Here is a 19,423-nt window from a genome sequence, read left to right as displayed (position 1 = left end):
ATCAACATACCTTTCAATTCCAACTTTCTTGCATATTCGATTGGGCAGCCCCTTACCCACTTCATCCTGTCCTCACCAGCATGCTACTTTATCCAGCCTGGGAAAACCACGCTGCTGCCTGGGACACTTCACCCTGAGAGCTCATTAGAGACCGCAGAGAGCAGGTTAGAACCAATGGCTCCTTTATTTGGCTCTTGGTTTTACTACAGCCAACTAACTATGTTTTCAAATTTCATGGTGCACTCTGGAAGCGCTTTTACAGTCGCAATGCAAACTTTTTTTTTTAAAGATTGTATTTATTTATTTGACAGAGAGAGAGCGAGAGCGAGAGCAGGAACACAAGCAGGGGGAGTGGGAGAGGGAGAAGCAGGCTCCCAAGGAGCAGGGAGCCCGATGCGGGGCTCGATCCCAGGACCCCGGGATCATGACCTGAGCCGAAGGCAGACGCTTAACGACTGAGCCACCCAGGCGCCCCAATTTTGGCCAAATTTAAATCAGAACAGAATAATACCATTTAAAACATTTTCATTTAATTCATAAAATGTGAAGACAATCTAAAGAGCTGGAGAGCAAAGTAAATCTAAATAATGAAGAGCACTTATTCCCTGAACACTGAACATACTGTATTACAGCAAGAAAGTCCGATTTTTTTTTTTTTAAAGATTTTATTTATTTGACAGAGAGACAGCAAGAGAGGGAACACAAGCAAGGGGAGAGGGAGGGGGAGAAGCAGGCTTCCCGCCTAGCGGGGAGCCCCATGCGGGGCTCGATCCCAGGACCCCGGGACCATGACCTGAGCCGAAGGCAGACGCTTAACGACTGAGCCACCCAGGCGCCCGCAATTCAAACTTTTAAACCAAATATGTTTCCGAAAGAATGGGAGAGTTTCTGTGATCACCTCAACAGAACGAAAGCATCAGAGGCTCTTTCTAAATAGTCACTTCCGAGGGACGGCACTGGAACCTCATTAGGAACAGCTGCTCCGGGCTATGCTTTGCCCGGCAAGGAAGCCACAAGGGAGTGGTGGGTTCCGGCAATGGTAACCCAATGGGACGTTTGTTTTGAGCAACGTTACAGCAGAGCACGCTTTCAGGAGGGTCCTGGAGTCACGGGCTAATTTGGGGTTTCCCTCCTTAGAAGGCGGTGCACAGGAGTGCCAAGCCCCGCCAGGCCTGCAGGCCCGGTGCCCGAGAGAGAGCCAGGCCGGCGGGCCGGGGACGCCGCACGACGACGCTGTCAAAGTGACACCCGGACCCCAGCTTCGGAGGTTAAAAAACAGCCCCTGGCACGAAAGACCCAGCCCTCCAATCATCGCAGTCGGCCCAGGCCTAGGCGGCGGGGAGGAAGACCAACTTCCTCCTCGAAGCCCGACCACAGGAGTCCCCAGGGCCCGGAAAAGGCAGAGAGGACCTCCCCGCCCCGCCCCCGGGCGAGGCTGCGCCCCCGCCGCGAGGGGAGCTCGGCGGGAACGCGGCCTGGCCAAGGCGACGGGGGAGGGGAGCCAACCGCCATCTTCCCCCGGCGCTCAAACCGACAAAGCGCGGCCCCGCAGCCAGCCCCCTGTCGCGGCCAGTCGGCTCTCGCGAGACCGCGAAGACCTCTGGGAAGGGCGGGGGAGGGGAGGGCAGGGGAACGAACCCAGGACCCGGGGCCTGGGGGCGGGCTGAGGCGGCGAGAGGAGCCTCAGGAAGCGGGAGGGGCGGAGAAAGATGCGATTGACGTGACATGTGGGCCAATTACGAGCAAGCTCGGGCGCGCCTCGGGCCAATGAACGATGCTGCCTGGCGCGGGGGGCGGGCACTGGGGCCAAGGGTAGCTTGAGCGCGGCGGCGGCGTTGTTCAGTCAGAGCGAGAACATTCCAGAGGTGAGTCCGGTGGAGGGGCGGCGGCCCCGCGCCCCCTCCCCAGTCCTCCCCGCCCCCTCGACCCCCGCGGGCCGCTGGCTGGCGGGGAAGGCGCCCCGACGCCCGCGGCTCACGGCGCCGTCTCTCCGCGCCAGGTCGCCAGGCCCCGGGCGCTGAAGGGTGTGGACCCCGGACGTCGCTGGGACAGCCCCTCCCCGCTGCTCGGCGGCGCCTGGCCCGGCCGCTGCTCGCTGCGCTGCTCCGCCGCCTCCGCCGCCTCCGCCGCCCCTCCTCGGACTCGGGTTCACGCGCGCCTCACTTCATCCCAGTCCCGGGCGAGCAGCGTTGGGTTTATGTCTTTATTTGACGAAAACGGTGAGTCCGCGGGCGGGCCGGCGGGGAGATGGCGGCCGCACAAGATGGCGGCGCGCCGCGTGACCCGCGCGCGCGTGTGGCGCAGTTCGGGCGGGCGGGCCCCGAGCCCCCGCCGCCCTGCCCTCCGCCCCGGGCCCCGGGCCCCGGCCCCCGCCTCTCCCGCCCCAACTCTTCCGCCCCGGCCCCCTCCCCCCGCCGGGCCCGGGCCCCGGCCCCTCCCCCGCCGCGCGGGCTGACTCAGGCCTCTCTGCTGCATTCATGAGTCATCGCCCGCCGGGGGCGGGGGCGGGGGCGGCCCGGGCCGGCGCCCCTCGGCCGCTGTCGTTCCCCGCGGCGCGCGTGGCGGGGTCCCTGCCCCGAGCGGAGCGGCCGGGGGCCATGGGCGCCGGAGCGGGGACGGGGAGGAGCGGCGGCGGCCGTGCTCGGTCGTCGCCTCGCTGTCCGCGCACGGTCCCGCGAGCCCGCGTGTCCTGGGGTGGGGGGGCAGGGTCTCTTCGAATGAGCCCCGGGTGCTGAACGAGCGGTCCAGGGCCGCCCGAGTGAGCGGGGAGGCTGGCAGGGCCGGAGGGGGGTGGAGGCCGAGTCGGGGAAGTCCTTCCATCGCCGAGGCCTAGTCTGCGGAGGAGAGGCGATGCGTCCGCCCGCAGCTGAAAGATGGCCGCCCCACCGGAGCAGACCTTGGACGGGCTGCTGGTGTTGGCTCCGGTGTAAACCCAGCGCGGCTGAGGCGGTGCAGTTCGTTGCGGGAAGCCTGGCGGCTCCCGGCTGGAGGCCTTCTGTGTGGCGACAGGTGTTCCGTGTTAGAGGGGGATGTTGGCCGCCCCTCCCGGGAACTGGGAAGCTTCGCGATGTAGCCGGAGGAGGCACGCTTAACCGGGAGGTGAAGGGGGGCTTTCTCCCGCGGGAATCACGCTAAACGGAGGGGGGGTGTGTGTGCTCTTCCTTTCTCTTTCAGAGCTGTTGCGCAGCCATTGGTACCTGTATTGGGGAAACATAGCATACAAGCAAGAAGCTTACAGCCTCAGTGGCGAAAATTTTTTCATGTCAGAGACCGAGAACTCTTGCAGTCGTTTATGTCATCCCTTCTTCTCCAGACAGAAGATACCAAAAAGTTGCAATCAAAGATCTCTTCATCTTATTGATAAAGCCACTAATAAGCCAAAATGTCTGTCAATGTCAACCGCAGTGTGTCAGACCAGTTCTATCGCTACAAGATGCCCCGTCTGATTGCCAAGGTAATACTGATCTCCGCTTTAGTTTTGAGGCCTAAGCTCTTTTCCTAGATTTTTGAAGATTGCATCTCCTGGGGTAGCTAATGCAGAATTATTTTTTTCTTTAGGTTGAGGGCAAAGGAAATGGTATCAAGACAGTTATAGTCAACATGGTTGACGTTGCAAAGGCGCTTAATCGGCCTCCAACGTGTAAGTAATGCTTCTTAAGGAGTCTGAAAAAGCGTAGCATCAATATGGTTGTGACAACTTTGATCTGTGTGTTTTGATTGAGTTGTATGCTAGTTTCAGGGTTAATGGAATCTTGTGCTTGAAAACCAATTGATTATTAGTTGCTATTGGCTAAACAAAACTACTCAAGCAATACATTTCAACCCAGTATAAAAGTGTAAGGGAGGGATGTTTGTATAAGGGTGAATGAGTAGCCAAAGATTTAGTTAATCTTTCCCTTCTCCCCTCCCCCCCCCCATAGATCCCACCAAATATTTTGGTTGTGAGCTGGGAGCACAGACCCAGTTTGATGTTAAGAATGACCGTTACATTGTCAATGGATCTCATGAGGCGAATAAGCTGCAAGACATGTTGGATGGATTCATTAAAAAATTTGTTCTCTGTCCTGAGTGTGAGAATCCTGAAACAGAGCTGGTGAGTCTTTTTGAGGAAAAACTACATATCTGCTTTTGTGATATCATGAAATGTATGTTCCTGACAAGGCAGAGCAAACTTAATTGGAAATAAAACGTAAAGCAGCAAAATCTTTAAGTTAGATCATTTTGTGAAACTGTCTTTAGGTCATTTTGTGAAAAAATATTCTTACACATTAAGGTGGAGTTACGGTTAGAGACTTTAACTTTTGTTCTTTGCAAAATTTTATCATAGGCCATAGATGACATACTTGTTTTTACTTCCCTTTTTTTTGGCAGCATGTCAATCCAAAGAAGCAAACAATAGGTAATTCTTGTAAAGCCTGTGGCTATCGAGGCATGCTTGACACACATCATAAACTCTGCACGTTCATTCTCAAAAACCCACCTGGTAAGTCTTTATGATGAACTTGTAAGATCTTAATGTAATCAGCTAATTGTTGGAAACAAAATGGAAGGTTTTTTGCTGCTGTGAAACTAGGATATAAGGAATATCCAATTCTTTTGCCTTGTTCTCCTGAATCTGTGATTACGAAAGATGTACCGTTAAGGGTAAAAGAACAGGCTGCCACTTAAGCTCTGCTCTGTCGTCGATTTTTAAGACCTGTCCTTTTAGAATAGGTGAAATGGATATTGTAAAACGGGCACCTGGGTGGCTTGGTCAGTTGAGCGACTGCTTCCGGCTGGGGTCATGATCCCAGAGTCCTGGGATCAAGCCCTGCTCAGGGGGGAGTCTGCTTCTCCCTCTCCGTGCAGCGTGCTCACTCTCTTTCTCTCTCAAATCTTTTTTTAAAAATGGTGGTGGGATCCCAGCAAACGATCTACTTCTGGAATACTGTTTTGTGAACCAGGGTCCTGGCTCGTTAAGCCCAAATAAATGGCTTTAGAACATTGCAAGCAACACTCTGTGGCAGATGATGGAAGTTGCCTGACACAATTTGAGCTTGCTATAGCAATAAAGTCTAACCTATTCCAGTGTTCTCCTCCATGAGAGCAACTGTTATATAGACTTAAACAGTGTTAACAGCTGTGGGCTAAAGTGCAGTTGAGATGTGCTCTTGTTTGTGTTCATGGGGCATGAGAGGGCCAGGAGTGCCAACCTTCACTAACCACCTCATTTTCCGAGATACCACCATTTCATCTTAATTTTAACGAACAGTTAATATCTCTATTTGTGGACATTCCATCCTTACCTGAGTTTTTTTTATATAGGAAATGATAGTGGATAAATTTGGTCTGTGACTCCTCTTAGAATTACAAGTAGCATTGTGTTCACGTAAGGTTTTCTGAGGGAAGGTGCCAAAGCAAAAGGAGGCAAGGGTTCCTCACTGTTTCTCGTGAGGTGTACCATAAACATAGTGTTAAACTTTTTTCTTTGTTTTGCTGTAGAGAATAGTGATAGTGGTACAGGGAAGAAAGAAAAGGAAAAGAAAAACCGGAAGGGCAAAGACAAGGAAAATGGTTCTGTGTCCAGCAGTGAGACGCCCCCGCCCCCACCACCAAATGAGATCAGTCCTCCTCCACATGCTGCGGTGAGTGTTTGGGGTGAAGGTGTGGTGAGCACTTAAGCTGGGTGAAATACGATACCTGGTGGGGGAGGGGAGCAGAAATAAGGAAACTCAGTTTTAACATTGCAGTGGTATCTTGGTTCCTGGTTATGTGTGGTTGATTAAATTAGTGTAGGTCCAATTTATTTTTTTGGAAAATTAACCCGGTGCCATTAAGATGACTAGAAATTAGTATTTTTTGCATTTTTAAGGCATTAAGCATACTTGGTTCTTGACAGGAAGAAGAGGAGGATGATGATTGGGGGGAGGATACAACTGAGGAAGCGCAGAGACGCAGAATGGATGAAATCAGTGATCACGCGAAAGTTCTGACACTCAGTGATGATTTGGAAAGGACTGTTGAAGAGCGGGTCAATATTCTGTTTGATTTTGTTAAGGTAAAATAACTTGGTTCAAGAGCACTTAAATATTTTCTCGATGATCTGTTTCAAGCCTTGGGTTTTTGTTAAGGTGTTTATTACTTTATGCTGATTACCTGGCGTGTAACTTTTCCTCATGGTATCTTTTGAATACTCAAACTCCAGGCTAATTTTACTTTTTCAAATACTTCCTGAGGTGGTTCCAGGTACTATCTTTGGCATGTGCTTTTTATTGAAAAATCCTGGAACTATAATAAATTAAGAAAAAAGTCCATGAAAGTGGGGACTAACTGGCATCTCAAGAGCAAAATGTGTCTCCATTTCACTGAATTGGTTCCTTTTATTTGCAGAAAAAGAAAGAAGAAGGTATTATTGACTCATCAGACAAAGAAATTGTTGCTGAAGCAGAAAGACTGGATGTAAAAGCCATGGGTCCTCTTGTTTTGACTGAAGTTCTTTTTAATGAGAAGATTAGAGAACAAATTAAGAAATACAGGCGCCATTTCCTACGAGTAAGCAAATTATTTTAGGTTCATAAATGAGATTAGAGCTATGTGACCCTGGGAACATGTTCTCGGTCATCCTAAAACTGGAGATAATTGATCTAACCTTACCAAGCACGGGAGTATTTGGAAAATACTGTATATAGTTTCTTATAGTTAAAGTAATACACAGATTTTTATGTATTGACTTTTTGAGCCACTGCTTAAGGCCACAGCCTTAAGGAACGATCTTGAGACAATGAGTATACTTGAAACTTCTTTAAAAGCTTGTTAATGCCAACACATTTATTTCCAGTTTTGTCACAACAACAAAAAAGCTCAACGGTACCTTCTTCATGGTTTGGAGTGTGTGGTAGCAATGCATCAAGCTCAGCTCATTTCCAAGATTCCCCATATCTTGAAGGAGATGTATGATGCAGATCTGTTGGAAGAAGAAGTCATCATCAGCTGGTCAGAAAAGGTGGGGAATTAGATAGATAGAAACAGGTTCTTGAAGATCAGAAGTTTTATTGAGACCATTTTGGGGCAATTTAGGAAGAAGTAACTTCTGATACTTGAGTTTCTTCTACATGAAATGCAGTCCCTGGTATTAACTTACAGTGATTACCACTATGGCAACTCTCTAGTAATAATGGAAGAAAGTATTTATTTAGATTTTTTCAGACTCATTGTTAGTTGTTTGCTGAATAAATGTATCTGTTGAGTCAAGATTAGGATATGACCCAGTCCCTTCAAAGAGCTCAGTGTAGGCGGTTATATAAATTAATTTTTAGATTTCTCAAACTAAGGAAATTGTATTGAACATTTTTTAGGCCTCTAAGAAATATGTCTCAAAAGATCTTGCCAAAGAGATTCGTGTCAAAGCAGAACCATTTATAAAGTGGTTGAAGGAAGCAGAAGAGGAGTCTTCTGGTGGTGAAGAAGATGATGAAGATGAGAATATCGAGGTAAACTGTGTTAGGGTTTGGGGTTATAAAATGATAATCAAGTAACTTAAAATTTTTAGATGCAGCAAAACATGGTCTCAATTTGGGAAATTATGTTAATGTAAAGGTTAGGGGACATCTCTCCTGCCCCTAGACATGATTGCAAATAGACATATAAATTCTCAAAGGAGTATTTAATTAATGGCAGGTTGAGTATACAGTTGCTAGTTGTCCATAAAAATTAAGATGCTATCAGGCTGAGAGAGAACTTAGTTTTCAAATAACAAAAGCTTTTTGTGCAAAGTGTGTAGGGCGCCTGGGTGGCTTTTAGTTGGTTAAGCATCCAACTCTTGATTTCCACCCAAGGCATGATCTCAGGGTTTTGAGGTCAAGCCCTGCATGAAATCTATGAAGCCTACTTGGGATTCTCTGCTTCTGCTGCTCTTCCGCATCCCCCCCCACACTTCCTCAAAAAAAAAAAAAAAAAAAATGGCTGTGTCTGGGTAGTCCTTTTTCGTTGACCATTGATTTGTATTACTATTTTTAAAACTAAGTTTGTTTGGATAAAGATTTACAATCAATAAAATTGTTTTATCAGGTGGTGTATTCGAAGACTGCCAGTGTACCTAAAGTTGAAGCTGTGAAGTCTGACAACAAGGATGATGACATTGATATTGATGCCATTTAAAGGGGTGGGTGCTGCCCAGCTTAACAGTGTAATGCTGCGAATCTTTCTGCATCATCAGCCAGAAGTGCAACATGTATGTGCAAAAGCTAAAATGGCTTAACATCATGCTACACTTTCTACTAAAAATGTATTGCTGTGAGTGGTCTGTAATTAAGCCCAACAAGACATCTAGGGAGTCCATACACATATCAGTGAGCAGATATAGTTTGCTTATTTATAGCATGTTTCTTTTTGAAAAATTAGTGGTGGACACATTTGGATCACATTTATACAGTTAAATAAAGATTTGATTTTGGTCATTCTTCAGATTTTGGCTCTGAATGACTTAAGCTGAAATGGCTCCTTTTTACAATACCGCGCCATCATTAACCTGATAGGATTCTTGGAGCCTGTTAGATTTTGTTAGATGCTGAGACTGTAAAGATGTCCTCAGCAGAATGTAAACATAAGCTTACTTGTAATTATCTTAATCAGCCATTGAGAAATATAGTACTTTCGAGTGTTCAGTCCCTCAAATTGGCATCTGGTAATGTACATTCTTGCCATGCCGAGGTGGACTGATAATCAAATGGCAGTGCAACATCTTTATCTTATTGAGAAGTAAAAATGACCTGAGTGTCCTATAAATAATTTTAAGAGCAGGTTTTGAAACTTGAATTGTGTTTTTTTCAGTTTGTGTATACTTACCCCAAATTGTAGTCTTTGGAGTCATGTGCATTGCACGTTGGATGAGCCAGGGGAATTATTACATTAACAAATAAGCATTTTATGTGTATGTAGCTGTTGCTTTATACTGACTGAGAAAATTCTGAAACTAGGGTGTGATTATAGAGTAAGGTATGATTTTATTTGGGGGAAGCAGGAAAAGGTGCACTTAATCTCTAGCAAAAACTGAGCATCATTTTTCAACTTTTATTCTTGTGATTTAATTACAGTTTCAAAATGTTAAAGGCATACTGTATTTTTTGTTCATTGTGGATTTTCTCCTGATAATATAGTTTGTTCTTTAATGCCTTTTACATGTGGATACTCAGCTTATGCTTTTTAGGTTTTGGTTGCTATCTTGCCAAAATAAGTTGTTTTGTCTCAGACTTGATTTCTGCGCCGCTGCCCCCCCCCCCCCCCCCCCCCGTCTTATTTTAAAAAAAGCTAAAACCGTACTTCAAGTTAAAGCCTGTATTTTGGTGTAAGACTTAAGGTGTTTTTTATTTCACATTGACTATAGCCAGACACCCAAGAAGTCTCATGATGGCCGCTGAATGCAGGTGATTGGGGCCTGACCCCAGCCCATCCTGAGGTTTAGATTTGGAAATAACTTGCTGGTGAATTCTTTGCTCAGTTAGCTGATCTAAACTCACTTGATAATGGGTTATGGCTATATCTGAGAAATCATCTTCAGGGGAAAATCTTGTTGCATTTATTCCTTTCCACAAAGTACACTGGGAATCAACAACCCAAAGGGTTAATTTTATTGGAAGTCCTGGCTTACATCATTCACCTCTTCTTTTGTGATCCATTTTCACACATTATAATAAGATCTAAATAAAAACATATGTAAGAATTTTTCACATGGGAATTATACAAACATTTGATATAATAAAACCTTGTTAGCTTGATATTTCAAGGAGGTAAAAATCAAGTAGTCTTAACTGGAGACCTACAGATTGGTCCCCATCCCTTCCCTGTCCCCTGCCTTTTGATCGATTTTAATGAGTGAAGCAGAAGCCCGCCTACTTGGAGGGAATGTGCTTTGTCACACCAAAGAGATGAAATTTTTACAAATTTACATCTCGCTTAGGTTTCAAATTCTTTGCCATAGGCCAATTTGCTTTCATCATCTGAAATTCTAAAGCAGATAGTGGTGACCTAAGTAAGCCAAGTTACATTCAGCATACTCAATGTCAAGCTAATGGGGTTCTGTTACAGTTGGGGGGTTGGTTGTTTTTGTTTTTGTTTTTCTTTAACCTGAAGGAAAACCTGTTTGGGGCTTCTAAACACTAAAGAGAAAATGTTGGCTTAGACTAGTATTCAGTCTGGTGCCAAACTTCCAGTGGAATTCAAATCCACATAATAGTTTTATCCGTAGAGGCTATCCTTAATTAATTAATCCTTCACTTTGATCTATTCAATGGTCTTAAAATTTCCTGTTTCAAACAGCTACATTACTTGATTAAAACAATGTTAAAATTATATTTTGTCTCTGTTTTAATATTAAAATTAATCTAGATTCTTATTTTATAAGATTGAAGCATTGAACTCTGCCGTGTTTTGTCGCTGCTGCTTTGGATTTGTGTTGGGATGTTTCCTTCCGTGGTTGCCAGCCCCACTCACAAAAACTGGATGCTGCTCATTACTGTGGGTCAGTGACTTTCCTTAGGTCTTGTATTCTTGCTCTGTAACTCGAATTACAAACTGAAAAGATCTGCCTTAACCAGAGTCCTTGAAATCTTGATGGGTGCTTACTTTAGGGAATTGAGACGTCAAGTATATAGTTCTATAATCTCTTGATTAGGAAAGAAAAAGAGATTGCTTTCTAAGCAAGATCTTTCTGAAATTGATGAACCTACAGGTCTAAAGGTTGGAGAAGGGAAAGGGGTGTAACGTAGTACTCAGTGCTTTTCTTGTCAGGCTGTGTTGCAATTACCCCTTCTGTTTACTCCAGTGCACTAAGCACTGAGTAAAAACCTTTGACCTGAAGATAACTTAGAGTGGAAAATCCAGAAGGGTACTGGTGCATGCACAGTGTGCTGCCTTTCTGCATTTTGTGTTTGTTGCATTGACCCTCACAGTGATCCTGAGATGTATAGTATTGTCCCAAGGTCACTCATCTAATCTGACGCCTGTGTCCAACCACTTTGTACTGCACTGCAGAGATAAAGATGTGTTTAAAACCAAAACGGAAAGATTCTACTGGAATCTACTTAGACCTTCAGCAGAACAACCCAACCATAATTGAGATTTAAAATTTTCTTGAGAATTCTGCAAACAATCTTCAGTGAACTCTAATAGCTATAGTTTTACCTGTCCGTATTCAAGAGTAACCCAGAAAGGCAGAGTTGGCCCAGACTGCGTTGTCCTATTGATGGTTCTTCAAATGTAGCGGCCCATTGGACTACTACAGTTTCTCAAGGCACTCTCAGTACCAGGACACATTACCAGTACTCGGTACAGTGCATATGTTTCTCTGACCTGTCCCTACATAGACTTTGACTCTTTAAGAATTGTCAGGTTGTAAAGTGGAGTCATATGGACAAATGACTTGGCAAAGGTCTCAGATCTGGCTTAATGTGGTCTCCAGAGTCTGACTCTGTGAGCCTTTGCTTTTAGAAGGTTGGGAAATTGGGTTTTATGTCCACCTGCAGTAGGGTTCTGTATTCCAACCTAAGTATCTGATTCTTTACAGCCAGAAAATGGAACCATTCTTGTGTGCTAGAATATGGGGATCATAGCTACATGAAGAGAATTTTCCCTCAGAACCTAGACCAGGAGAGTACAGTGGTAGGCTCTCAAAGCAGACAGTAGGGTCTGAGTTGCCCCAGTCCCTGCCTTTGGGATGTTACCCAGTAAGCCCTTTTTAAGGGGCATATTCGTTTGGGCTTTGGAATCCGACCTGGATTCTGGCCAGGGCCTCCCTGGATTCTATGTTTCCCTAATGGGGATGATAACCCCTCTGTACAACACTTGAAATTCTAATTGAAGCCTAATACTGCAATCTGTGGAGATATTACTGGGCTGGGGCAGCCAGGGAAAATTGCTCTGTCTGGGATAGAGAAGGCTAGAGTGTGTGCTGGGACCTCCAGACATCTGGAACAGAAGTCAGAGTAGACTCAGGAGAGCAGTGGGTAGCTCAAAGTAGTTGTTGGCTAGGGAACAGCAGGTAGTACAGGGTTTCAGCGGCCATTATTAGTGTGCCGTACGTGGTTGCCATGAGCAACACTTACCCTGCAGCGGTACTCAGCCCAAGCCAGGTCTGGCCCAGGACAGTCCATGGTTCCTACCGGGATCGCACCTGAACTAGTAGCTAGCTGAACCTATCAGCTGTCCAACAGATTGAATTAGCTGAGAAGCTCCCATAAGCACTTCGTGGGGCAGCCCTCAGCTGGTGCTGGCAGCATGAAGTGCCCAGCCCAAGGTGAGGGACTGAGGGGTTCGAGGCCAGTGAGTGAAGCTAGCTGGAGTCTGGTCCCAGTGGTCCTTAACCTGGGGAGAAGGGGTCATTACAAAGTACAGTGGGAGTTGTAGCACAGGAAGTAACATACACACCTCGTTGGAAGAAGCCAGCCCAGAAGAGAGACAAGTGTCCTGGGGTCCTGTGGCACACCCACAGAGGCTGGACCTCAACGCTTCTGCCCAAGCTAGTGCTGTGCCTTCCAGCTTCCAGGTTTCTTGCACTGTGGGGGACTTAACACAGAGATCGGGAAGAACTTCCTGGTCTTCAGGCTGGTTTGTGCAGGGAAGATGGGATGGCACCTTGCAGGGTGCTCGCTTGGTGTGTGAGTGACACTGCTGCTGAAGGGGTATAGCCATCAGAAGCAGGCCTCTCCGGATTGGGAAGCAGGGTTTCCCAGGGACCTGGCGCCATCCCCGCAGATCCCTTGAGCCCTTGACCTGTTTCAGACCTTGGCTGAGCTTGCACTTGGTCCAGCTTTATCCCTATTCTGTAGGAATTCACAGACCAAAACAGACACAGGATAGGGGTAGAATTGGAGAGAGGAAATGACTGGGCACCTCAGGACTCCCTGAAATTTGTAGCATCTCAGGATAAGTATGAGTAGAAATTTGCGGGGCGGGGGGAGTGAGAAGTGGAAACCATTCCCTGTAAATGACTGCAGTGGATGAGACTAGGCAGTGAGGCCTTCTGCAAGCTCAGGGCCTTGAATGGAGCCTTGTAAAGTTGGTAGGAACCAGTACATCTGCATTGGGCTGCCAGGGCAGCTGAGCCACTGGGAATCATAGAGGGGTTGGAGGGCAGCCCTATGGCTGACAGCCAGTGGTGGCTGTGAGGGGTGGACTGAAAGTTGGGGGTCCCCAAAGAGCTTTGGCTGTTTGAAGGCACAGTGTCCCAAATTAAAGAGAGCAGGCCCAAATCCCCATCCCAGAGGCAAAATCTGAGCACCCAAGCAAGAGTGCTGGAACTTCACCCTGGAGACCAGATCTCCTATTTTTGTGTATGGGTAAAGGTCAGCACCCAGGAGGGGTCTCGAGGTTCAGGGATTGAGTGGACACAGGGTTTTTCTGTTCTGGATTCTAGGTAGGGAACCTCAAACTTTAAAGTGTCTTCAGATGTAACTCTAAGTAGTAAATGTGAAGTTCCTGATAAAGAACTTCTCCAGATGTGGAGAAGGGGATTTCCAAGGGGTCACATGATAATGGAATTATTGGGAACCTTGCACAAGTCTAGCCTTAGGAGGACCCAGGGATAGCAGTTGGTCCAGCCTTGTGGACACACTGTAGCAACCAGGGCACTGCCCTCCTGTCTGCTCTCTGGGTTTCTCTTTCCACTACCCATAAACTTCCTGGTCTTTCGGAACTGCACTCCCATCTCCTTGTGACTTTGCTTTCTCAGGGTGTCCTGTGGCCTTGAAGCTTCTGTTTCTGCTGTTTAATGCTCAGTCCTTCAAACTTCCTCATTCAGATTCCTGTCAAGGTATATGTGATACGCTTCACTGACCCTCAACACTTCTATCAGGTTGATTTGTTTACTTCCAGCTGTTGTAAGCTCTGTTGGCAGCTCCAGTCTGTGGCTAAGGGGTCAGGGTTGTCACAAGGGATTTGAAATGTGGCTGCCAGAGGTTGCCTTACAGTAGGGGTTGGTGATGGGAGCCCTTGGCTGTCACTGGAACCTATTTGCACCATAATTAACAGGGTCTGAGGACCTCTGCATGGCTGCCGCCTCATAAGCACTCTACCAAACAGCAAGTGGACACTGTCCTGTGTGAGCACCCAGCACCCTGTGACGATCCCACACCCTGAGGACAGGACACAGGCCATGCCATAGAGATCTTAAAATCTGATACAGGGCACAATCAGGTTACCTGATAAAGAGGTGGCCTTGCACAGTTGTGATTTGAGTCTGAAAGGCTGTCAGGGTTTCCGGGGGGTGGGGGGGGGGAGACAGAGTGGAGGAGTCATTGAATTAAACTGTCTTCTGGGCCATGGGGAGCCTCAAGTGGTGGAGTTACAAGGAAACTCGAGCATTTTATGTGAGGGAAAGAAAGCAGGCTGTAGTGACCAGACTAGACATAACAAGGGACATCAGGAGAAGGACAAGCTGTATGAAGGGAAGAAGATGGTTCAGCTTGGGATGTGATGAGTTTGAGGTGGCTTTAGTATATCTAGGTGGAAGAATCCAAGAGGTAGCTTAATAGGAATCTAGGTCTGAGGTCCTGATTTGGGAGCCATATCCGTCAAGGCAACAGCAGAGTCTGTGCTTGAAGAATTTCCATTTTTCTCTCCCCCATAGACTGACATCTGCAAGGGTAGGAACAAATCTGATTTACTTGTATCCCAAATACCCAGAACTGGGCTTCTATGCAACAGGTATTCAGGAACTCACCCAAGCGCCTGGATAGTTCCATGGGTGGAGAGATAAGTAGGTACATTGGCAAATGGGTAGGTGGATGGATGTTTGGGTGAATGAATAGATGGGTGGATAGAACAGGGGAAGGATAATTCAGTGAGTAGGTGGGACATGGGAAGGTGAATGACTTGAGAGCATGCTTTCCCCTCCTAGTCAGTTCATACTATATAATTCTATATAAAAATCAAGAGACTTCATTCTTTTTTTCCTTCCCGTTTGTCTTCATGAAGTCAGGAAAGCTGAGATAATTTTTTTTTAATTTTATTTGACAGGGAACACAAGCACGGAGAGTGGGAGAGGGAGAAGCAGGCTCCCTGCTGAGCAGGGAGTCCAATGCAGGGCTCGATCCCAGGACCCTGGGATCATGACCTGAGCCGAAAGCAGATGCTCAACGACTGAGCCACCCAGGCACCTCTGCTGAGACACATATTAAAAGAACTAAATACAACCTGAAGGGGTGTCTGGCTGGCTCAGTGGAGCATGTGACTCGATCTTGGGGTCGTGAGTCAAGCCCTACGTTGCATGTAAAAATTAAATTTAAACAATATGTATATATAAGGCTCCATGCCCAGCATGGAGCCCAACACAGGACTTGAATTCACAACCCTGAGATCAAAAGCCGGACACTTAACCAACTGAGCCATTCAGGCACCTCAAAAGTATTTTTAAAAAATAGAACCTTAAGGGGCGCCTGGGTGACTCAGTCGTTAAGAGTCTGCCTTCCGGGGGCACCTGGGTGGCTCAGTCGTTAAGCGTCTGCCTTCGGCTCAGGTCATGATCCTGGGGTCCTGGGATCGAGCCCCACATCGGGCTCCCTGCTCTGCGGGAAGCCTGCTTCTCCCTCTCTCACTCCCCCTGCTTGTGTTCCCTCTCTCGCTGTGCCTCTCTATGTCAAATAAATAAATAAAATCTTAAAAAAAAAAAAAAAAAAAGTCTGCCTTCGGCTCAGGTCATGATTCCCAGGGTCCTGGGATCGAGCCCTGCATCAGGCTCCCTGCTCCTTGGGAAGCCTGCTTCTCCCTCTCCCAGTCCCCCTGCTTGTGTTCCCTCTCTCACTGTGTCTCTCTCTATCAAATAAATAAAATCTTTAAAAAAAAAAAAAAAACCTTAAAGTAATTGTGGCTTATTGCTAAAATTGTGGATTGAATACAAACTGACCCCATCCCCTCCCAAGACCATAAGATCAGTAAAGGGATAAAATTAGCATTGAGGATTCTAGGAAGAGGGCAGAGGGGTGCCTGGGTGGCTCAGTCATTATGTGTCTGCCTTCGGCTTGGGTCATGATCCCAGGGTTCTGGGATCGAGCCCCGCATCAGGCTCCCTGCTCCGCGGGAAGCCTGCTTCTCCCTCTCTCACTTCCCCTGCTTGTGTTCCCTTTCTCGCTGTCTCTCTCTCTGTCAAATAAATGAATAAAATATTTAAAAAACGGGGGGGCGGCAGAGTAGGAAGCACCAGGAATCTGTCCCCACCTAGACAACAACTGCACTGACAGAATCTGGGGTAACTCTTAGAACACTGCAGTCTGTTGAAGGCTTAACCCCCAGGAGAAGACTTGGACCGTAAACTGCAGCTAATTTTGGTCAATTTCCGATCCTAGGTCAGTAGTGGCTGCCCATCTTCCACCCCCATATGTAGAGTAGGCAGCTGTGCATTCCTGGAGCAGCCTGCACACCTTGCAGGAGCCGGGGTAAGCCAAAAGGACCGTGTCCTCCAAATATCGGGGAATCTGTTCTCTGATTTCTGCTGCTGATCAGAGTGCATACAAAGAAGGAGGAAGCTATTGCACCTTCCCGCATGGTTGCAAGCCCCTCTACAGGCTGAAGTGAGTTTCAGTGGATATAAAGAGGTGGTACCTAGGTGCTCCCACCTTCATTTTTCTCATCTTTGCCTTTTGGGGGCCAGACTAATATTAAAGGCTAGGGTGTTTGAAAGCAAGTGCACTTACAAGTGAAAATTAGAAAGTGACCACGCATGCTCAGGGAAAGACTTGGACTCAGGAAAGATTTGAAAAGACCTTAAGTCTATGCCTCAGGGTGATCCTTGGTACAGAGAAAACCTATAACTAAATGTAACATGAAATTTTTAAAAAAGATTTATTTATTTGAGACAGCACAAGCAGGGAGGAGGATCAGAGGGAGAGGGAGAAGCAGACTCTTTGCTAAGCAGCCCCCCTATCAACACACACGCAGCTTGATCCCAGGACCCTGAAATCATGACCTGAGCCAAAGGCAGACGCTTAACCCACTGAGCCACTCAGGCAGTCCTATAAACCTGTAATTTAAAATAATAAAACCCAGCAAGTCCTGGAGATGGGAGAGAATCTGATTTCCACAGTTAACACTTTATTAGATTTAAATGTCCACTGTACAACAATAAAAAAGATCATAAGGCACACTAGGAAATAGGGAAGTATGAGCCATTCAAAAGAAAAAAATCGAACTATCTCTAAAAAAGACCTGATCAGAGATCTGAACAAAGTTTAACTTTGGGGCGCCTGGGTGGCTCAGTCGGTTAAGCGTCTGCCTTCGGCTCGGGTCATGGTCCCAGGGTCCTGGGATCGAGTCCCACATCGGGCTCCCTGCTCAGCGGGGAGTCTTGTTCTCCCTCTCCGTCTGCCTGCTACTCTGCCTACTTCTGCCCTTTATCTCTCTGTCAAATTTTTTTTTTTTTTTTAAGATTTGATTTGACAGAGACAGCGAGAGAGGAAACATAAGCAGGGGGGAGTGGGAGAGTGAGAAGTAGGCTTCCTGCAGAGTAGGGAGCCTGATGTGGGGCTCCATCGCAGGACCCTGGGATCATGACCTGAGCTGAAGGCAGACGCTTAACGACTGAGCCACCCAGGTGCCCCTCTCTGTCAAATCTTAAGAAAAAAAAAAAAACTTAACCGATGGTCAAAGAACTAAAGATGTGGAGAAATCAAGAAATTTCTGAACAAAACAAATACCAATAGAAATAGGAAACCTTAAAAAAATCCAAAAAATTCTGGAGTAGAAAAGTACAAATGAAAAATGCACTAGAGGGATTCAAAGTCAGATTTGGGCATGCAGGAGAAAAATCAGCAAATTTTAAAAACTGGAAGTCATATACTGAGTCTGAAAAAAGGTCGGAAAGTGAACAGCCTTAGTGACCCGTGGAACACCATTAAGAGGACCAACATCGACACTGTGGGAGTCTCAGAAAGAAAACAAAGGGGCAGAGAGAATATTTGAAGTATGGTTGAAATTTTCCCAAGGTAAATGAAACGTGAAGCTCAACAAACATTCAAGAGGCTCAGTAAACTCCCAAGTAAGATAAACTCAGATCCACACTGAGACACATTATAATCATTTTCAAAAGACAGAATCTTGAAAACAAGAGAAGCAAATTATGCATACAGGATTGTATCCACCACCACCACCCCCATAAGATAATCAGATGTATCATCAGAAACTTGGCCAGAAGATTGGCATATTCAAAGTACTAAATGAAAAACTGTACTTAAGGAGGAAATACAACATCCCCAGATAACTATCAAAAGCTGAGGAGGTTTGTCGTCTCCAGACTTGCCCTGCAAGAAATGCTCAAGGGATGCTTGCAGCGTGAAATGAAAAAATACTAGACAGTAACTCAAAGCCATAAAAAAATTTAAAACTCAAATACACAGGGAATTACAAAAACTAACACTGTGACAATGGTTTGTAACTCCCCAATTTTTACTTTCTACAAGATTTAAGAATACATTTTTAAAAATTATTAATCTAAAGCTAGTATTACTAGTAACTTTGTTTTGTAAGTCCCAATTTTTATTTTTTCCCCAAAGATTGGTTTTGTCAGAGCACAAGCAGGGGGAGCAACAGGCAGAGGGAGAAGCAAGCTCCCTGCTGAGCAAGGAGCCCAATGTGGGCTCCTGGGACCATGACCTGAGCAAAGGCAGACACCTAACTGAGCCACCCAGGCGTCCCCCAATTTTTATTTTCTACATAATTGAAGAGACTAATGAATTTTAAATCATTATTTGTATTTGGACACTACTCTGCATAAAGACGCAATTTTGTGACATCAATAACTGATGGGGTAGGAACAGGTGTAAAGAAGCAGAGTTTTTGTATGTTAATGAGGTTAAGCTGGTATTAATTCAAATTAGAGTGTTACAACTTTAGGATGTTAAACGTAATCCCTATGGTGACCACAAAGAAAATAACTATATAATATATCCAACAGGAAATGAGAAAATAAACATTTAACTACAAATACCAAACACAAAAGATGACAGTAATTTAGGAAATGCACAAAAAAAGCTGTAAGGTATACAGAAAACACAATGACAAAATTTTTTTTTAAGATTTTATTTATTTGGCAGAGACACAGAGCGAGAGAGGGAACACAAGCAGGAGGATGGGGAGAGGGGGAATCAGGCTTCCTGCTGAGCAGGGAGCCCAATGTGGGGCTCGATCCCAGGAACCTGAGATCATGACCCAAGCTGAAGGCAGACGCTTAACGACTGAGCCACCCAGGCACCCCAGCACAATGACAAAATTAAGTCCCTACTTACCAGTATTAATTTAAATGTAAATGATGGGGCACCTGAGGGGCTCAGTCTGTTAAGTGTACAATTCTTGATCTCAGGTCTCAATCTCAGGGCCGTGAGTTCAAGCTCCACATTGGGCTCCATGTTGGGCATGGAGCCTACATTACTTACATACATACATACATACATACATACATACA

General features: G+C 46.2%; 1 protein-coding gene and 1 non-coding gene across 3 annotated transcripts; both read left to right on the top strand.

Moving 5' to 3' along the window:
* The first annotated feature begins 1,775 nt into the window (after window positions 1-1,775).
* Window positions 1,776-10,326, top strand: EIF5 (eukaryotic translation initiation factor 5). 2 transcript variants are annotated; one of them, XM_034992225.1, is made up of 12 exons: window positions 1,776-1,865; window positions 2,000-2,219; window positions 3,314-3,454; window positions 3,559-3,640; window positions 3,921-4,093; window positions 4,372-4,483; window positions 5,482-5,624; window positions 5,879-6,037; window positions 6,370-6,531; window positions 6,818-6,982; window positions 7,335-7,469; window positions 8,047-10,326. In XM_034992225.1, exons 3-12 carry the CDS (start codon window positions 3,383-3,385, stop codon window positions 8,134-8,136), a joined length of 1,293 nt encoding a protein of 430 aa, XP_034848116.1. In that variant the 5' UTR covers window positions 1,776-1,865; window positions 2,000-2,219; window positions 3,314-3,382; the 3' UTR covers window positions 8,137-10,326. The 2 variants fall into 2 exon arrangements, with proteins under 2 accessions (XP_034848116.1, XP_034848115.1); XM_034992224.1 differs by having other exon boundaries at window positions 3,175-3,454.
* LOC118002756 lies at window positions 4,988-5,111 on the top strand. The gene has a single exon (XR_004677144.1). It is a non-coding gene; the product is annotated as a small nucleolar RNA SNORA28 (small nucleolar RNA).
* Window positions 10,327-19,423: the final 9,097 nt, after the last annotated feature.

This window comes from Mirounga leonina, unplaced genomic scaffold (genome assembly GCF_011800145.1).
Source record: "Mirounga leonina isolate KUSES-001 unplaced genomic scaffold, KU_Mleo_1.0 Mir_82, whole genome shotgun sequence".
NCBI classification, from domain to species: domain Eukaryota; kingdom Metazoa; phylum Chordata; class Mammalia; order Carnivora; family Phocidae; genus Mirounga; species Mirounga leonina.
This window is presented reverse-complemented; position numbering and strand designations above follow the sequence as displayed.

Excerpts from the sequence above, each read along its gene's own strand:
- EIF5 (XM_034992225.1), top strand. The coding sequence starts at position 3,383 with ATGTCTGTCAATGTCAACCGCAGTGTGTCAGACCAGTTCTATCGCTAC. Across the intron at positions 5,625-5,878 it reads GTCCTCCTCCACATGCTGCG|GAAGAAGAGGAGGATGATGA; the intron begins GTGAGTGTTTGG and ends GGTTCTTGACAG. Across the intron at positions 6,983-7,334 it reads TCATCAGCTGGTCAGAAAAG|GCCTCTAAGAAATATGTCTC; the intron begins GTGGGGAATTAG and ends AACATTTTTTAG.